General features: G+C 38.5%; 1 protein-coding gene across 3 annotated transcripts; it reads right to left on the reverse strand.

Moving 5' to 3' along the window:
- Positions 1-5,177: 5,177 nt before the first annotated feature.
- Positions 5,178-19,529, reverse strand: stk33 (serine/threonine kinase 33). Of its 3 annotated transcripts, XM_052560364.1 has the most exons (14): positions 19,371-19,529; positions 18,156-18,215; positions 11,528-11,644; positions 10,768-10,881; positions 10,552-10,656; positions 10,228-10,366; positions 9,316-9,401; positions 8,482-8,569; positions 8,142-8,217; positions 7,933-8,045; positions 7,762-7,847; positions 7,375-7,605; positions 6,361-6,459; positions 5,178-6,066 (listed from the first exon to the last, which is right to left on the reverse strand). In XM_052560364.1, exons 3-14 carry the CDS (start codon positions 11,642-11,644, stop codon positions 5,845-5,847), a joined length of 1,476 nt encoding a protein of 491 aa, XP_052416324.1. In that variant the 5' UTR covers positions 18,156-18,215; positions 19,371-19,529; the 3' UTR covers positions 5,178-5,844. The 3 variants fall into 3 exon arrangements, with proteins under 3 accessions (XP_052416324.1, XP_052416323.1, XP_052416325.1); XM_052560363.1 differs by lacking the exon at positions 18,156-18,215; XM_052560365.1 differs by lacking the exon at positions 18,156-18,215 and having other exon boundaries at positions 5,178-6,076.
- Between the last annotated feature and the right edge of the window lie 1,038 nt (positions 19,530-20,567).

A 20,567-nucleotide genomic window follows, 5' to 3' on the forward strand; every position in this document is an offset into this window, starting at 1 on the left:
GTCACAGTGAATTCTCCTGTCACGGCTACGACGACTACAGAGCCTGTATCCACTCTTACAAATACGTTTCTTTATCGCCGTCAATGGTTTCATGAAGAACCTTTAACATCCATTGAACATTTCAATTCCACAAAATGTTCCTTATAGTTTAAAAGTGTTCTTCTGATTATTGAAATATTCTTTTAACAAAAAACTGTTCTTTTAAGAACTGTTATTGAAGAGGTTCTTTGGGGAACCTAAGATAGTTCTTCTATTGCATTCTGTTGAATCAAAAATTTAGCTGGAACATTTATTTTTAGCAGTGTAAAGCAACAGTTGAAAAGTTAATTTATCAAAAAGAACCACCTAAAAAGTGTTATTTGTTTGTAAATCAGACTACACAGGTTAAACTGTGTATATATTTAGTTCTCAAATTGAATTAACAAGTTTGTTTATGGGCATAACGTAAAAATCTACACAAATCTACTGCAAGTGTGCCACAGGTCACAAAAATGTTTCCTGCATTGCTTTTCAGAGGCAGTGTTACTCGTGGGATGCTAAATTTAACAGTCAAACAAAGAAAAACATTTTGAGCAAATATAAAAATGCACTGCAGAAAATAAAACCTGAAAATGTAACTACTACAAGAAAAAAAAACTCATTGTTGAGCTCTGACAAATGAAAAATAGTTTATCTTTTGAACTTTCTGTCAGAAAATGTTTTGGACTTTTATGGGTGTTTTATGGTCAAGTAGAACCTATTAGATCACCCACAAAGATATGACTTGGTCAGTGCCTCTCAAGACACTTTTCAACTGGGCTTTTCTCTGAAGAAGTCCTTGTAATCGAGCTGGATTTATCACAGCCCTCTATTAAATGCCCCAATTACTATAAGGGTGACAGCAGTGATTTTCCTATGATAGAAGGTCTGATGCTCGATTTCATTAGAGCAGCCCTCTCCCTCCTCTTCAGTAACCCTGCAGGTGCCCTCAACTATTGTGCCGAAACTACCCCCCTCAACTCTGGTCAGCGCACCCTCTCAACACAGTGCCTGCAAAACAAGAATTAAGTGCTCGAAAAGAAATTGATTCATCGCAACAGAAACGTGTCAAATGACCTTTCCAACACTCATTACACATGGCGCGCATCACACCACAAGAATGTTCCCGTTCTTCGGACCTTTTGTCTCGCTCGCTCTTCTTTTCGCCACTCAGCTTTCTCCGGGGAAATGGTAATTAATTGAAATCATTTCCATGTGTAAGGTTGCCCAAGTCCCTCCTTCCACTGTGTCAATGGGTCGATAGGTATTTGGAGCATACAGTGCACACAGGTGATAAGAACTCAAGTCACACTGTTAAATGATTGCCAAAGCAGCAAGTGAGAGAGAGAGGGGAAAAAAACGAATCAGATTCAAGGGCAGAGGAGTTTGCGGAGAGGGAACGAGGGATGAGGAAGAGGAGGGGGAGGTGAGCAGTCCTCTGTGGATGACATTCTGGCAGCAGGAGCTGATGGTCAGCACCCGCAAAATTGAAATATTTCAGGTGATTCAAGGCTGGCCACATTTCTCACTCCTTTTTCCTCTCGCTCTCCCGCTTTCAATTATCAAAAGGTTGTCTGTGGGAATCAAACAGTCTCCTTGGGGGAGTTCATGCGTGCGTCTCGGCACTGTCCTCGGCGCTCAGAGCACCTTCTCAAAGACGAGGGCCACTCATGTCTCGTCGCCTGCCAAAGAGTGCTGTATCTTTAAGAGGCCTGTTACATGCTGTTGATTAGTTTTGCTGAGTGGGTATGCAGAGACCAATAAATTAAATATGAATAAATTAAGAATGTACTGTAGCAGAAAATTACTTGGAAAACAACCACCTCCCCATTAAAATATGTATAGTAATGCCTTTTATGTCTGGCGACGTGGGATTAGATATCACTGTAAATTAACACGCCATCCGACCGTAGTTGAGAACTTTTCACTTTTAACAAGGACTTATAAAAAAAGCATTTACTCTTGTGTGTTCGCTAATTAATTTGATATTCAAATGAGCTTATGTATTATAATTGCAAATCTCCCAAATAAGAGCAGTTTGAAAAAATCAAATAAAAAACGAGGATATTGTCAACAAAGATTGATGAAGCTTGCTTTGAAAATGCCATCTGTTTCGGATGTTTACTCGAGGCGGAGCATTTCTCCTCTTAAGAAAGGCGTCAGCGGTTGTGTCAGCACCCAACGCACCACACCGGCTCCGCTTTGCATTGAAGGGGATCAGGGACATCAGCATGTGAGATGAGCTCCCGCCGATAACATCCCTGCAACGTTGGTGTGACATTGTAGCCGCATTAGCTCATTACTACAATGTCATGGGCGACATGGTGAGGATGCTGTGCATTAGGAGGAACTCGACTGCAGGTATCAGGTCTCCGCAGATGAGCTGATTAATTAGGAGAAGCACCATTAAGGTTATTGAGTTGCGACTCCCTGTACGAGGAGATGCTGGGTCCGGCTTGGGTGGGAGACCGGAGGGGGGCACTTACAATCCCTTCTTCCTCTATTCCTCAACCTCGAGTGACATTAGCACCTCCTGCACACCTGCAAACTCCTGGAGTCACACAGTGGGCCGCATCTCCGCATCCCTCGGTGCCTCTGACTCCAGGATCTAAAAGAGGCGACCGATTTTTAATTCCCCCTCTCCTCCTCCTCCCTGGTGCCCATCTGTCAGGCTACACTACTGCAGAGGAGGAGGAAGGCAAGCACCTTGTTCCAACTGGCCGCCTTTCTAATTTTCTGTGCCTCTACGGCTTGTCCCAAACAAACGCCCCTTTCTCAGCTGCCATGCTACCCTGCCTGCTGCACGCACACTGGCTTTTCGGAATAAAAGTTTGCGGTAAAAAGATCTCCCCCCAAAAAAATCGATTTTACAACAAACGAAAGTGTGGATGTGCCGGCAAAGAGGAATGTGGAGAAATCAGGGCCATTCCTCCAGCCGAACTCTGACCAAGTTTTTCTCTCGGTTTTTTAATCTACTAAATTTCTGCTCTCTTTCACTCTCTCCCTGAGACCTACAGATGCACTCCTGTAATTTACTGCAGGTCACATTCCACCAGCACAATTCAATTTGAAGATTTCTCTCTCTGTCTCTCTCTCCCTCACTGATATAATGAATTAAAAGTCTGGCACAAGAAAATGAGGGCCATATGTTGAAATCCCATCCCTGCTTCTGACAAGGCATTAGCTGTACAGGAGGTTCTCCAAAGATGCCTTATGCAAATTCACTCCCCAGCCTTGAGGGGGTTGAGATTTTCTTAAAGCATATAAATCATTGTTATCTTCCCTTTTTCCCATCAATGGATCGGTTTGGCTAGTGGTAGTCAAAAGTCCATCTTGTTGTAGTACAATCGCTCAGATCGGGTTGTGGATATGATTCATTGTGTACGGGTAATAAACACTGTCATACACTATAATTATTTAATGGCTCGATCCATCAAAAGTGACCACGGCCAGACACGCAGGAAACTCGATACAGAGCTATTGTGATCTAACACTCGTCTCTGTTCCTAGCGTGACAGTGCTTGGTGTTTTCTACAGCTCCATCAAGTGGTATTTCTCGAAGTCTGAGGCTGAACAATCACTGAGCTTAGTTGCGTATTATATGATAGTTCCAGTCCACTTTGATTGGACAAGCCAAGAGTGACGATATTTTAAACTGAAGTGTTTGTTTCACGGTTTGTGCCGTGCCTTTTGGGATTGCTAAACAGCATTTCTGATTCTACATTGGATTCTTTTGGAACTATTTGTTTATTTAGATTGAACAAATATAAACAAAAATGCTGGTCATATTGTGTCTGAAATAACACTTACTTTATATGAACTTACTTGATATGATCAAAAGTGACAGTAAATACATTTATAACATTAAAAAAATCCAGGAAAGTGAATCTTGGTTTCCATATTAAGCAGTAGAACTGTTTTTAACATTGATATTAGAAATGTTTCTTGAGCACCAAATCATTATATTAGAATGATTTCCGAAGGATCATGTGAAGACTGAAGTAATGACGCTGAAAATTTCAGTTTCAGCTTCAGTTTCCTACCATTACATGAATAAAATAAAATGTTAAAATATACTCAAATAGAAAAGTTATTTTAAATTGTAATACTTCACAACATTACTATTTCTTTTCATAAGGGATTTACTTCAAAAACATCTAACTAACACCAATATGACCATTTTGTTTCAAAATAGTAATAATAAAAAAGAAAAGGATTAAAATTCCATTTACACAAACATGAGGAGTGATACAAACAGTGGAGTGATAAAAACGATTAATTAGTTATATCACTTAAAGATTCCATTCTAAGATCTAAATTATCTTCTTATCAATTACAGAATTATTCCTCATCCCTGATTGTCTATTGTTACATTCACATACATAGCGGATCATTATTTTTGTTTCATAGCAACGTTCTGTTGAATCTTCACAAGCATGGCACTTCATGAATGTGCTTAATAAAAAATATTTTAATGAAAATAACCATATTAATGCACGAATAATGTACTGACCTTATAAAAGCAACAACACATTCAAGGCCTCCTTCCTAACAAGGCCCTTTGGACTATATTCATAATAAAACAAGCTTTTCCTTGTTTTTACCCTGTTGCACCTAGTTGTACATTAATGCAGTCCATCCCTTCTTCTATTACTACAAAAAGGATCAAATTGAAAAGATAAATGAGTGCAGGTAATAATACATTTAAAAGGGTTAAATGGATGGGGCCTTCAGTATCCTCCCTGAAATTCCCATGAACACAAACACACACTAGCACACATCCACATGCAAATAGGAGGATTGTAATACAGTCTGTGTGAGTTCTGCTTGACTATTTTAATATTGTATCCATCTTGGGGATTATTCTCTCTTCAGCAGAGAGACCAGTGCTGGAGTGCTGCAGTACTCACAGTATACCCTGCTGCTCTCAACAAGATTAGAGACCCTGCACTTTGACTCCCAATCCTGCTCTCTTCATGGTGTCTAACCACTTGGCGCCCCACCGCTCACAGTCATAGCATACGGCTAACATTAAATTCCCCTCACCCCCTGACTTATTTATTTGTGATGCAAGTGTTCTGCACATCTAACATCAGTAGGAAAAATACATTGGGAATTAGTGGGTCACATATATTGAGTCACTGAAAGTCAAGATAAAATCCTGTTGGATGGCTTCTTTTTAATGGATAACAAATCTATTCATATACAACAGAGAGTTGATGTGATTTGGCAAAAGATGACCGGTTTGATTAGCACAACTGCAAAATGAATATAGAGTTTTTACACATACTATTGTGGCATTTGATTTAGTCGAAAATGGTGAATAATATCTTTGAATATTGCATCAAATTACTCTGTTATTACCTATTTATTATTGCTAAACACAGCACAAAAGCTATTAAACCCTGTTAAAGTCAATACATTCTTCACAGTCCTTCATGATGAAACATATGAACTTCCTTTATTCTCTAGAGAAAAGCATTTCAATGTGCAAAGATGACTTATGCGCCTTATGTTAGATGCCATGAATAGGCGTGATGACTTCATCTGTTCCAGGCCCATAAAAATAAAGCAGCAACCAACCCCCCAAAAATCTAGTAGGTCATCATCAAAAGCGGGGGCCTCTGTCTACTTCTTAAAAAGTGACTATTAAGATCCATCCTACTAAGGAGACTAAAAGCACATTCACATTGGAGGAAGTACAGTTTTACTTCTGCTTCACTGTAAAACTGTTCTGGCTTAAAGAGTCGTTTGTGTATCCAGCGGGCCCACCACGCATCAGCGGCCCCCTCACCTTTGGCACTGAAAGCAACTACTCGAGCAGTCTCACCGCCGAGGTCTAGCTGTGTTTTTTAGCCCGGAAGCCAAAGGCTGGATTGGTGGAACGGTGGATGGAAGTGGTGTAGGGACGTGGGGACAAGCTTTCGCGCTTGCTTGAGTTGGACGCTGCAGAGGCTGCTTCTGTTGATGATGGTTTGAGACAGGATCCCGAGATGGAGGAGGCCTTGCTGTAGCTTTTTGTGCTTGGCTGAGCAGGGGGTTTGTTACCTGTGTGGGACTGCGGAGATAAGACACTCTCATTCATCTCACAAAAGCGCAACACACCACACTACTGGACAGTGCTGCATGCTGTATGACAGCTGCTGGAGAAGGGTTATCTTGGCACCATCTAGTGGCTGTTCAGAGAACAGACAGCTTTTTTAAAAATCCAACAATAGAGGTTAGCTATGGCATAGCCAGGATTTCTTTTGCATACCTTTTAAGAGACAAAATATCTCCTTTTGAGTAAGCACAAATGTTTTAGAAAATGAAGTGCAAAGCTCAGTGAAGTGAATGACTGACCTGTGCAGCGGATGTGTTCAAAGTGCTGCAGGCCTTTGCAGCAGACGCACTCTTCTTAACACCGTTAGAGGATGAGGCTGATAGTTTTTTCTTCAAAGGCTATAGGAATTAAATGTATAACACATGAAAAACCCAGAGGCTTTAAGAGACCGTCAAAGCCTTTTGTACAAGTCAGTGCATATGTCAGCAATATTAGAATTTCTGGTCATTCAGTTGTAGCACTGATCTTCATATACCAAACTCCACAAAACTGCTTGCCAACGGTTTGCTATGTTTACAATAAAATAACACGTCAACTCAAGAAAATCTAACAATCATATGCTTTGTTTCTTTACCTTTCTTTACCTCAACTAAAAAACTGTTGTCCTGTGAATATTGTCTCCGCTAAATTTATGTCGTTAGACAAATATTATATATTAGCTGTGATTATTTTAATAATATAGTTTTATTGCTTTTCTAAAATGCCCACCACATAATAAAGTTAGTAAGGATTATTTATTTAAAAAAAAAAAAAATTATAAAAAGTGTCTTCTCCGCATTTCACATCTGCTCTGCCATTTTTCCTAATGTAGCATTCTAATAAACCTGGCAGTGCATACTATGAATACTGTTCATGGCTCTGTACCAGAAAGCTTATGTTACTCTTTTGTAAGTTTCTTTGGATATTTAACATATGCCAGATGAGTAAATGTAAATGTAACAACACAAACATTCATTAAAAATAAATTTTAAGTTCTTTAAGTGGCATTCTTTAACTAAATAACAAAATTATCTATGGGTGCAGTGACATACACATTAAATGATGAGCAAATTATTTGCATCACAGCATTTATTATTTTTGAAACTAAAAACAGGACTTCCATTCATATGGCATGAAGGATTGAGATTCTTCCAGACTGCTCTTGAAAGTTTGGTCTGACTAGTCTTTCATAATACAAAGAGCAAACAGAATTCTTTTTTTAATGCATGATCATGTAGAAACTGTACATGAACTGTATTGTGATACTTTTTTACCTTCTTGTTTGGGTTGGAGGGTTTGCTGCTACTGCTGCTGTCTATGACGTCCTCAGGAGGTGCTGGGGTTACTGACAGCTCTTGAGATGTTCTCGGCTCTGACCCTTTGTACTGAGAGGAAGTGAGAGAGAGGTTTTGCAGTCCCTCATTCTCTTCCTCCTCTGGAGCGTTCCGGAACTGACGCATCATCTCCAACACGTTTGTCCGTGTAACAATGGTGGAGGTGTCGCCCTTTGAACACAGATTTCCTTTTCTTTCAGCTCTTTCTTTTTCCAGTTTCCACATTTAGTCATCCGTCAAATTGAAGAGTGCTAATTAGCCGTTTTCTCAATCTATAATATTCATGACCTCATTTTAAAAGGGAAAAGAGTAATTGAGTTCTCTTACCGAAATCCAAGGGTTATCTAGCAGCTCATTGGCTGTGATGCGGTGAGCTGGGTCAACATTCAACAAACACCGTATTACAGTTTTGGCTGCAAAACAAAACATAAAATAGTTACCACACTGGCCGAACTGCAATCATAATGGAGCGGTGTGGGTAACAGAGGCAGTTCTAACCAGCATCACTAATGGTGTGCCACACAGGGCCAGAGAAAGTGAGCTCTCCTTTTATAATCATCTCAGAAAGCCTTTCCTTAGAGCTGGAAATAAAAGGAGGCTCTCCACACAGTCTGAAAAAGAATAACAAACACAACACAAAGTGTAAGTCAGCAATGTGAGTCTGTGTGTGGGCATGAGATGGAAAACAACATGAGAGATCTTCTTACAGCATGTACATGATGACGCCAATGCTCCACAGATCACACTGTTGGCTGTACTGGTGACCATTAACCACCTCAGGCGCTGAAAGGGCAAGTCCATGTGTCAATAATGAAAGATGTTTGTGACCGGAGTAATGTGTGATATCTGATGCGTGACGCCGCTGACAGCTTTCAGCCTCTACTCCTCGAATGTTATCAGCTTCACATCACTTAAATTAGGTCATCTCCTCTTTACCGCACATTTTAATCAGCGCTTCATTCAATTTATGAACACCCCCCCATAGTAATTTATTAAATTGCAAGTAAATGGAACATGTGGATGTATGCATTTGAATATATGAATTACCCATGTAGATAGGTGTCCCGCAGGTGGCCTGCAGCATGTTTTCACTGCCTACACCGCCCTTCTGCACAGAGAGTCCGAAATCTGTGACCTGAGATGAGATAGGACAGGCCTTTGATATGTTACTCAAAACCAAACAATGTTTAACTTAAGCACATACAGTACAGGACACGCGCAAACGTTTCCTTCTCCTACTGAAATGTTGAATATAATGAACTAGAGACATGCTGCACTGGATCACTGAATCTGTCTGGCTTTCACTTCTAGATCTCAATTAAACTATTTACAGCCCAAACAGACTTCCAAGGAGCAGCCGGTACACCCACTCGCACTGACTATGGGCTCCTGAGCCGTATGAATAATATATATGAGGAGTGTATATCGTTTCATTGGTGCGTCAGGGGCGGGCAGGATTAATATCCAGGAGAGATGACCACCTTCTGCCAGATAAAAGCTTTTAATAGAGTGCCAGGACAGCGCTGTCTATGGGCCCCCGTTCTACTCTGATTTATAACACAGCGCTGCCCTGATTCAACCCTCCGCTCCAGGTAGCGGTTTCAGTCGGCTCCCATCAACGCTCTTTTCTGCTCCACGCTGTGCCCCGGCTGGTAATTTGTCTCAGAAAAGCCACTTGTGATTCATTTTCTTTGCGAATGTGATATGAAAGGAGTTAGGCAGGAGGTCTGGTGTAATGAGACAGTATTTAAAAAGCAGTTAAAAGGTTTGGGCAAGGAGGACGGTGGGAGAACTAAACAACAGACGAGAATGTCCAGAGGTCCCGCCACGTTTGAATGCCATACCACATGCCTGCACAAAAGTTTTTACTGTCTCTCTCACCTTGATATTGACCATATCGTTATCGTTGCCTTGGTGACAACTCTTCACAAGAATGTTTTCCAGTTTGAGGTCACGATGAACGATGTCTGAGAGAGAGAAAGAGGAAACAGAGCAAGGGAGAGATGGGATTGTATTATTCATAGAGAAGAGAGCATGGCAAAAATGCAATGCATTGGAATGGTAAGAGTTTTAAATAGGTTTTAATGACCAATTCTGATGACATTTTTTGCTCCGTTCCTTTTAAATTGAAACTCTTGTTCATATGAACTTAGCGTAGAGTGCAGGGCCCACCTCTTCTTACCACTTTCAATCTACAGATCATGATTCTTCATTACTGCTTCACGGCGTAACTGTACGTACTTAAATAGAAATGTGAAAATAATCAAATTATAATCAGCGTGTGAGGCTAATATACTGCAGTCTCATAAAACACTCGAGTCCTATATACACACTGCAAGTGGCATCATTAGCTTCTCCAGACGTGAGACACAGCAGCACTCGGGGACTGTTGAAAAACACACCTATTAATCAGTATTCCTCCCCTGCTCGTTGTTAATGACTCATTAGCCTCATGTAATGGTGTCTCATTGCCAAGCAACGTCCTAAATTACCTCTAACTGCAGATTTCACGAGAAGGAGCGAAAAAGAGAAAAACCGCCAAGCATCTTCAAATAAACCCCTCAGACTCAATTAAAATGGGCTGATATTTTGCCTGACAGTTGTTCATTATTATTTCATTATTAAAACAAGCCCGATTCTCAGTAATGACAGAGAAACTTAATGTGGATGCAATCATCAGAGCGATTATCATATATGAGGGGAACAAAAGAATCCAGGACGTTGCGTGTGACTTAACAAAGATGTGAGCAATTTTTGGGGGGTGTTAGGGTTTTGTGTGCGACTGTGCATCACCTTTTTTATGCAGATAAACAATAGCTTCAGATAAGCTTTTGATGATGTGTCTGGTCTCCTCCTCAGTGAAGTGCTTGTTCTTCTGCAGGAGATCCTTTAGATCACCTCCCTCACAAAGCTCAGTCACAAGGTACATCCTCTGGAGAATGCCACACAAGCACACATACTGTATGTACATTTCAAATTTCTGATATCTAACGAGAAACCGCTGTCAAACACAATCCAGCTGCATATGCAGTAGTATGACTGGGTTCACAATAGCACAGCTGAGTGAACTTTAAAGGAAAGAGAAGTGTGAAACAGAATAGATGTTTTTGCTCTCACCTTCGGTGTTTCAAAGACTTCCTCCAGATGTATAATATGTTCATGTTTCACTTGTTTCATGATGCTCACTTCTCTTTCCAGATGTTTGACACCAGACGTGCCCGCCTGCATGGATACAAAGGATTTGTGACACTTAACCCATCCTTGACAACAGTGGGAGCAGCTCTCCATCAATCACCCCTGTCTACAGGTGAAACATGACGACCAAACACTTACCTTCTCTTTGTTCACCTTCTTAATTGCCCACTTCCTCTGCGTCTCAATGTGAGTGGCTTCACAGACGACGCCAAAGTTGCCTTGACCTAATTTCCTCCCAAAGGAATAGATTTTCTGGGTATCCAAATAAAGAGGCTGCATTATGTGAAGTATTACACACACACTCCTTCTCCTATAGTGACAGTAAACAACGCTCCAGCTCTGACTAATGGGGACAGAATGAGGGTGGGTTTGTTTTTCCAGCTTCTCTATACTCCATTAAGTTGAGACCTGAATCCTTAAAGTGGAACTTAATTTTCAAGTTTGCCAGTCTCTGGAGTTTGGGAGAATATAGTATTTCTAATCAAGTTACAAATGATTAAGTTGCTGCCGCAGTTCATTCAATCTCAGGTCTAATTAACTTGATCATTATCTCTGCGCATGCAAGGCTGAGCACTGCCTGCTGTGGATTTGGCAAAGACAGCAGTCAGAAACCTCTGGAGAGGGCGAGGGCAATCAACACCATAAAGAGGTGTAATTTCCCTTCAGGCCTGATGAGGGCGCTATCAGATTGGAAGGAGGTCACGTTGGGGCGAGCGAGGGCCATGGCTCTTAGTGTAAGATCCAAATGGCCTTTTGCCATTATTTTGAAGCCACAGACTTCTGATGGCTACAAAATAATGTCTTCTGTGCAACAAGAACAAAAATTTGAGGGAAAACTGATTGGGAATGTGTATGTTGAAATAGGCATGCACTGCGTGTAGATCAGTTAGGACTTTACCTGTATGTCGGATTCATCCTCCATGCGAGTGTGAGGCACCTTCTTCTCTGCACTGTTTGCACGAGTCCATTGAGAAGCCATTTTCTTTTCTGCTCCAGAAACATTTGTATGTGTCATCTAAGGGTGAGATAAATCAATTTTAAGTAATTTGCACATATACTGTAGAGCACAACATGATCGGAAACATAGAAATCCTCACGAAAAGAGATCAAACTGGAATCTCATTATTCATTAATACATTTATTACGAGTTTAGAAACAACAGAAACCATACAACAAAAGACGCCCGAAGTCTTAAAAAAAAAAATAAAGTTTACAAAGATGTCTGACCAGTAGAGCTTGTAGGAAAAGGCTTTATATGGAGATGGTTTGGGTGTGTAACTCTAGACAAGGACTTCCTCATTTAGAATCATCAACATGACATGAATCAAAATTTTGAATTGGTTATCAGATGTGTAAACTCTATTAAATATAGAGACTTAGAAACTTTTCTGCGCATGTTAGTACTTGTAATGTAATTATTAGTGAACAATGACCAGTCTCTCAAAAGCTTGTATATTACACAATGAATTGTAAAGTTTCAAATAAGATATCTCATTAAATATTCAGGCAGGACGAGTAAGTGTCTTTCTTCATCACATTCATGCATCTACGACTCTAACGTCTAAACTGTAACCCTTTATTTGCTAGGCTTCAACTGTCGCTCTCCAATTCACTTCTCACTTTAAAAGAAAGTGTCTGAAGTCTCCACTAACATTAAGTACAATTTACTCAGCTTCAAACCGTTCTCCAGAGCCAAATTAAATGTAAAGCAATTATGGTGTGATGAGTGCGAGCGGCGAAGTGGATCTGCCACACAGACAAGAGATTAAATATTAATGAGGAAGCAGTGTCTTTAACCTCTCCTCTCTCAGTGGCATTATCAAGTCCTGCTGACAGGTCCTCTCATAACAGCACTGCCTCTCCTATTACTGACCATCTATCTACTAAACAAAACGATTGTGACACATTCTTGAAACTCTTATCAGTTCAATTAGAGTTACGTGATAAGAGTAGCAGAGGTCAAACCGTAGCACACTGGGGCTCCCTCTAAACAGGTCATAGGAAATGGGGGAAAATTATTATGGCATAGAGACATCTGAACTGTAAGAAGCTGTAACTTTTTCCACCAATGGCACCAAAGAGTATGTGTACAGGAGATGGTTAAATTTAGCTGAACCTGCGCTTTATTAGTAGAGAGGAATTGTCCTCTTGAAAAAAACTCTTAAACTGAGTGGCATTGATGAAAAGGTGCATCAGCATTTCACTGGTTTAAATCGGGTAAAACAACTGCAAAACTCAGCTTTGCTGAACTTGACAACAGCCGAGTGAGCCAAAACCAAAATTGAGCCATAAAATGACATAAAAGCCCAATTTCCACAGCCCTAAGATCAGAGGGCTGAACAGTATATTGAAAGCACTCTCCTTATACTCAACGTTGAATATTGATTAACATTACAGTTTTTCTTGTGCTGTTGAAAGGATGCTTCTTGCTGAGAGCAAATCAGAATAAATTAAACTCTCATTCTGCAATTTAAACATGCATACATTCATTTTATTCTTATTTTTAATGGGATTTTGCCTTGTATCTGATAACATCAGCAACACCACACACCATGTCAGAGTACATGCATTTCCCACCAGGCCACGTTTCCAGTCTTTGAGCTACGCTTACAGAATTTCATTTTTGTAAGCCAACTACAGAAGCAAAAACATCTTTATACAAGCACACATTTTCAAGGAGTACAAAAGCAAGCACACAAGCAAACATAAACAGGCAAGAAGGTAAACCTAAACCTCACAGAGAGAGAGAGATTTTAGTTCCCTCACAGAATATACCATCAGCTAAGAACCAATCCACAGACCTCCAAGATTTCTGGAAGCACTCAAAGGAAAGTAATTATGGCAGATAGAATGTCCACAATTGATCCTCTTGCATTTTTCATTTCTTGGCCATAACAGTAAAAAACCCATTAGTGCTTGTTTACTGACTGTTTATGGGCTAAAATGTGCATTGTTTCTCCTGACTGTGGGAGACGCTGTCTCTGGCTTGAGCCCAAATTAAATGTGGCACCCGGTATGATGATGTCCGAGCACACAAAGTTATTACAGTTCTCCTCTGCTCTTTTCTCTCTATCACATTCAATATTCTTCCAACTTCCCGCTCTCTTTCTCCTCTCTTACTTCCCTTAATGTCTGAATTATGGTCTTTCTGAAAATAATTTGGACTTTACGAGTCATTCACATTGTAAGCATTGTAAAATAAATAAATTAATTAAAATACTTGTGTATAAATAATTGCAGGGCTATTAAAAATGCTTTGTATGATAGAAAGTGAAGTTGAGGACAGGAAAAAAAGAAATGAATACCAATTAAAATAAGATTGGCAGGGAAATGTGTGTTGTTTACATTTTAAATATTTGTTTGAATTAAGAAAAAAATATATTAAACACCCTGAATATTTCTTAATAAATGTTTTTCATAATAGAATGGCATAAGCCTACAAGTTTTTTTGTTTGTTTGTTTTCATTCACATTATTATTATTTTTTACAAAAATGTTTTAAAAAAATAGTGACCGTAATATTTAATCTAATATATTAAGACAAATGTGATGGGGATATGACAATGTTCTGCATAACCTGGATGACTTAAATTCTTTAAGGCTTAGCACTTGTAATATGTTATTAAAGCATTCTTGAAACATTATTAAACATTCAAGGTATTCTAGAAGGATGCCATAGTTTCAATCACAGATATGTTGCCTGTTAATTTACATTAAATCTGAGCTACACAAAGCAAACTGAAATCAAACATTGCATGATGCAGTGGCCTCCTGCTCTACTCTTACTAAAGATTTTACTCTTCTCATCTGCAGCTTAATTATTCATTGACAGGTGCCTTTGATGAAAAATGATAAACGTCAAAGTCTTAATGAAGCTTGGAATTACATTACCAAGTGATAGAGTGCCTTGCTTGTCCAGACTGCTTATACTATTGGAGTCATTTAACCTCATAATCATAATTTACCTGAGTTCTTCACCTCACCATACTACATTATGTTTTCCTGTTTAACATGAATTGTAGGTCTGTAATGGACTGCCACTTAATAAAGTGCAACAACTCATGACAATGTTACAGAAGGGGGCATATCTGTAAACCTATCAATGACTGATTGCATATAAGTATGGCTTGTCTTGAAAATTTAAACCAAGACATCACGACTATTATATGTTGGAGGAAGTTTGGAGGTATCCCACTCCAAACCAGGATATCAATGCATGGGGGAAAAAATCCAGAGTCTAGATTAATTCATACTTCAAAGGCAAAATAAACGATGAACGATGTGATGAGACTGCATGTTGAAAGACTGTGTGCTGTGGTACAAAGTAATAGCAAGAAAACATGCCTTTCTATTTAAATGTTATTGTTATTATAAGATGAATGTAAATACATACAGCACTACCGGTGTAATCTGATTCACAAACAAATGACTCTTATGAGTCAGTTCTTTAAATGAATCATTCAGAGTGAATCATTCTGATAAATCATTCGCAGAATTAACAGATTGAAATCATCAGAATTATTATCAACATTTAACTCACTTACTGAGCATTAAGTTATCATTACTTTCATTTCCATATCAAAATAAAGCAATGTTATGGTCTTAATGTTTGTGAAACTTAAAAACCATGCCATTATTGTCTGATTGTTAACATAACAACCTGTTAAAAATAGACATTTGCAGTTTAAGTACTTTTTTGCAATAATGATATTTCAAAAACAATACAACATTTAAAAAAATAAGATAAAAAGCAGGAGTCATGAGGGAAAAGTGCCCTGTTTCGGAGGAACACTACAGCAAATTTAGTCAAAAAACCATTCAACATACTGTAGAACTTTTATACTTTTAAAATACTCTTAAAAACTCGTGGATATGAGTAAATATATCTGTGTAATATACTTTTAACAGGCAGAACCCAGGTGGTCAAGATGGGAAACATCACCTCATCCATAAAAATAATTAAAACCAGCACTCCACAGGGCTTTTGCCTCAGCCCTAATTATACTCGTTATTCAACCATTCACTCCATCTCTACACAGTAGAGCACCATCATCAAATTTCCTGACGACAACACCATTATTGGGTTAATCAGTGATAATGATGAGTACACATACAGCGATCCTCTGCAGGGGAGGATAGGGTTATAACAACAATCTAGCCTTAAATTCCAGCGAAACAAAAGTACTTATAGTGGACTTCAGGGAAAAGGACAACGCACAGCCCAATCTGCATTAATGACTCACCGGTTGCAATCATTAACAATTCTTCAGACTGCAAATATTTGAGGAGCTCACCAGGACACCAAACATTACACATAAGAAACCGCACATCAAATGGTATCTTTGATGCAGTGCTTAAGCACACCCTTGTAATGAGCACTAACCATGGCATTGTGCTGATTCATTACTGTCTTTTATGTAAAAACAAATTTAGCAGCACCAATCAGCTGGTTTTCAGAATGACAGCAAATCATTTCAAATGAATGTTTCAAAGGCCTTCAGGAAGAACTTTTCATTTAGGTTCCACCTCTGGAACTGGATGGTCACAGAGGTGGTCATCTAGTATGACACTGTCATATGGAGTACGAATCATGTGAATCAAATTGTGTGGACAAGCACCAAAAAGAAGACTATTCAGGATCAGCTTATGGTCATAGCCTGGGTGGTGATGGCGCAGTGGATAAGACACATGCCTTTGGTGTGAGAGACCCGGGTTCGAATCCATTGTGAGACACCAATGTGTCCCTGAGCAAGACACTTAACCCCTAGTTGCTCCAGAGGCGTGCGACCTCTGACATATATAGCAATTGTAAGTCGCTTTGGATAAAAGCATCAGCTAAATGAATAAATGTAAATGTAGCTAAGGCAATTAGAAAGGCTGCAATTGAATTAAATAAATATATGCTGACTGTTTCAGAGCAATGTGTTCTTTTATACGTGAGCAGCTCATTATCTGGTGTTTTCAGTGTCTCAGAGCAGTTTGGTTCACAATAAATAAGTGGCATGCATAGACCTCCAGAGGGGCAGGAGATAAATCACATTAGCCAAAGCAAACAAACAATTTTGTTAGGTAATTTTATTATTATTTTATTATTACAATACTAATAAGTAACATTAGTGTTATTATTTTTCTTAAATACTATTTTTTATTTTATAGTAAAATACTACGATAGTACTATTTCTTATTTTAATATATAAAATTAAGTATAATATTTATAAATTATGCAATATAATAAAATAGTTCTTTGTTTGTCTATAATTTTTATTTATTAATATAATAAACTTAAAAATTATACTAATAATATTTATTATTAATATAGAAATATTGATAAATAATCACATTTTTTGCGATTATACATCAATGTGACTATAAAATATAAAATAACCTGAAGCTTTCTTTTTTGAAATCCCATTTTAAATCCCAATCCCAGTTTTTATCATTAAAATGATTATTAGATTTTTTTCCCCAAATCATGCAGCCCTGTTCATAAGTGATAACAAATGTTCCCTAGAAAGATCTGTACAAGAGCTGACATGCTCCCTTGTGTAGCTTTTGATTGAATGGTGCTGGTATGAAGACGTCTGAATAAGGAGATACAAGCACATAGTGGATAGTGTGACTGACAACCTGCCAATAAGTGACAGATTTTCTGAGAGCACTTGAAAGAAAATGTCTGTTCTTGGATGATGAGATACTATGTGCAACTTAGCCTATAGTCTGACTAGGCAGTCTGAAGTAAAATAGAAATAATAAATAAATAAATGTTTATCTGTATAACGCATTGCATGACTATAAACTAACTCTGGACAGAAAGCTGTTTCATTGGACACACTGTCTGGGCGAGAAACCTCACCAGACAGGTGCCAGAGTATAATATGTAGATTGCTGATGCCAAAGCACAGAGTAGACTAAAAAATCCTACTTGATCACACTATCAATATGTGACAGTGCACAGTCAGGAGAAATGTCAGTCTTACATGCAAGAGCTATTGCCTGCTGGGGTGGAAAATCAGTGAGAGCCTCAGCAACTAAAACCACCTGAAAAAGACCGGTCTCCTCTTACAGAGCAGGCTCAAGCAGTGCCTACCACTGGGCACTCAAGTTACGCCTGGCATTGTGAAATAAACGTCAGCCAGAGAAGCACAAAAGCCAACAGACTTGAGGGAAACGCCTGAGGCTATGTGACACTTCACTATAAAACCAGAAGTGCTCAGTGTGAAATACAGTTTAATCTATGGTACTTTACAATAACAATATTCTATATGAATACAATCTGCTTGAATTACATAAGGGCAGAGCAGTAAGATTCGAAAGACGTTTTTAGGTTGCCAAAAAAAAAAAAAAAACTTCCAGTAAGCAAATCCTAAAACAACCAATTTTAAAGGTCCTTCATGCAACCATATGCCAATAAAGAATATTTATTTGTATACAGAAAATATTTGACCGGTTCTGTTTGTTAACTGACCAAAACTACCTTGCTTCTTTTTTATTCAATGACAGGCAGTATTTTGTGTATGAATGTAGTACCTTGAAAGGAAAATTGCTTAGGTCAGGCTTCCAAGGCACCCAAACATCATTTGCAACATTCTAGAAGAAAATCAAATAGTGACAACTATTTTATGTTACTGCTTATATTTAGCTTTTATTTCTCTAAGTTCAATACAATCAAAACATTGACATTTAAATATATAAATAAATGAATTTACATTCAGTTTTATTATTTCCACCAACTGCCAACCCACACACCACATGGACTGGGGTATCATAGAAAGCTTCAAAATCCAACCAGATGAGGCATTTTAATGTACAGGATGTGATGCAACCAATTAATTGAGGCACGCTTTGATGCTATCCTTTAGGCCAGTACCTGAGAAGGAAGCTTTTTTCAGCTTTCAGACACAGCCAATATGTCATGAGAATTGGATCTTATTTAATAAAAAAGAAATAAATACAAATATTTTCTACCTTATAAATGTGACCGTATTTGCTTATAGAACCATATATTGATAATATGCTAAATATTAGTCCATACCTTACTCTGCAACATAGACAAAGCCTATATTAGGACAAAATGAGACCTGGCACAACCACGGCAACCAATATTCAGTAGCTTAAAGCCAATAATTATTTAAATCTCGTGCAAGTAGCAATTAACTCCCTGTGACCTGTTCCAGCTAAATATAATTATCTGGCATAGAACCTGCATAATAATAGATGTTTTATTGCTCCCTTATGTTTCAAAACACCCACTAACGTTACGCTAGTGTATGGAGTGGCTAGGTGAATATATCCTGAGTGTGTTAAAATCAAGTTCTTCTGTTTGAGCACTTCATTTAATTTTATAAGCATAACTGCATATAGTCCACTTCTCTTTCAGGCTTTTTAACAGAATAAAAAAAACGTATTTCTGTATTATTTATTCTTCTTATTTCTCACGTCTAATGGAAAGTTATTAGCGAAGCAAGAGTTGCTTCATTCGTGTTGATGTGCAAAAACAGAATTAAAGTAACATAATGCTTTCATTATACTTACTACTTACATTATGGGACTACAGAGACATCTTCATTGTATTTTCCGCGAGAAATGGTCGAGTTAGATTTATTTAGATGCCCATTAGTGAGATGGAAATTACACTGCCGCTCCGGACCTCGTTGCCATGGCAACACAGAGCGCTTGGCCAACCTCTACAATGAAAGCTCACGAGACATGAATACAACCACGCTTTTATAAATGTACACTTACCCTTCATATGAGTTGCTTCGTTTGCGAAGTCGTTTTTCGCTCTTGTGCCTCTTATATGTCATCGAAATCCTTGATGCAAGAGAATTTCCGATGTGACACTTGCGGTTGTCCAAACTTTCTTCCCTCGAGAGGGAGAGAGAGGGCGAACTACGGTGTGGTGTGAGGGACATCCCCAACAACGAGACACCTGCAAACTGCAGTTATGTGAAGAACAATTTCAGTAACTAAAAGCATAAATCCTTAGTAGTTTTATAGTATATCACGACCAGGGGTATTTCTAAAGTCTTTAATTAGTAAAGTTACTGAGGCACAATATATAAGCTAAATACTATTGGGCCGATTCTAAATGATTACAATATTAACGTGCCATTATATTTGTAAGATGAATGCAGTGTTTATACAATATGCAATTAATTGTTTGGTACGTTATTTTCGTTTGAAAATGTGTTTGCATGATAATAATAATTATTATTATTATGGAAGATAAATATTACACTTCATCCAGGGTTTTAAGTGTTCTTTTACAATAAGGACGAAGCGATTCAGCGCGTCAAATGATTCGTACTGAATCGCGAACCCATTGCGACTGCTAACCAGTTTGAGCAGTTCATTGAAATGAACTGACTCACATGAGTCGTTCATTCCTGCTTCGGTATTCGGCAGTAATGATTCCGAACTACCACCAGAACACTCGGCAGGCAATATGTCACGGAAAATGTCTTTAGGATCAGTATGCTGTTGTTTCCTAGGATTTAGTTGTACAGTTTACTGAAGCACAGCAGAATATCACCGGGGCTTGTGATATGCCCACTTAATAGTTAACGTTATTGTGTTATATCGTGGCATGGCCTATTAAAATACTTTTAATTTAATCTTGCTCGTGATAAAGCTGAAATAACTGCGGGAAATTCTTTAACTCTCTTTTGATTAAATTTAATATTTAAAAACGTGTGTGGATATTATTATATATATAAGGTATTGTTTTTAAATGCTATTTAAACAAAAACTTCCATCAGTCAAAATAAGCTTGCATTGATTAGTCACAAAATGTGCTTCTCATTTAATTCTCGGATTAAAACGGTTAGGAAGTACTAGGTGTTTGTCTCCATCTAGTGGTTCATGACATCCTGTATGGTTCATGACTTTGTTTAGTCGCATTTTAAAGTGGCACGTGAATTTTTTTTCTTTAGACCAGCA

Source organism: Carassius gibelio, chromosome B7 (genome assembly GCF_023724105.1).
Source record: "Carassius gibelio isolate Cgi1373 ecotype wild population from Czech Republic chromosome B7, carGib1.2-hapl.c, whole genome shotgun sequence".
NCBI lineage: Eukaryota > Metazoa > Chordata > Actinopteri > Cypriniformes > Cyprinidae > Carassius > Carassius gibelio.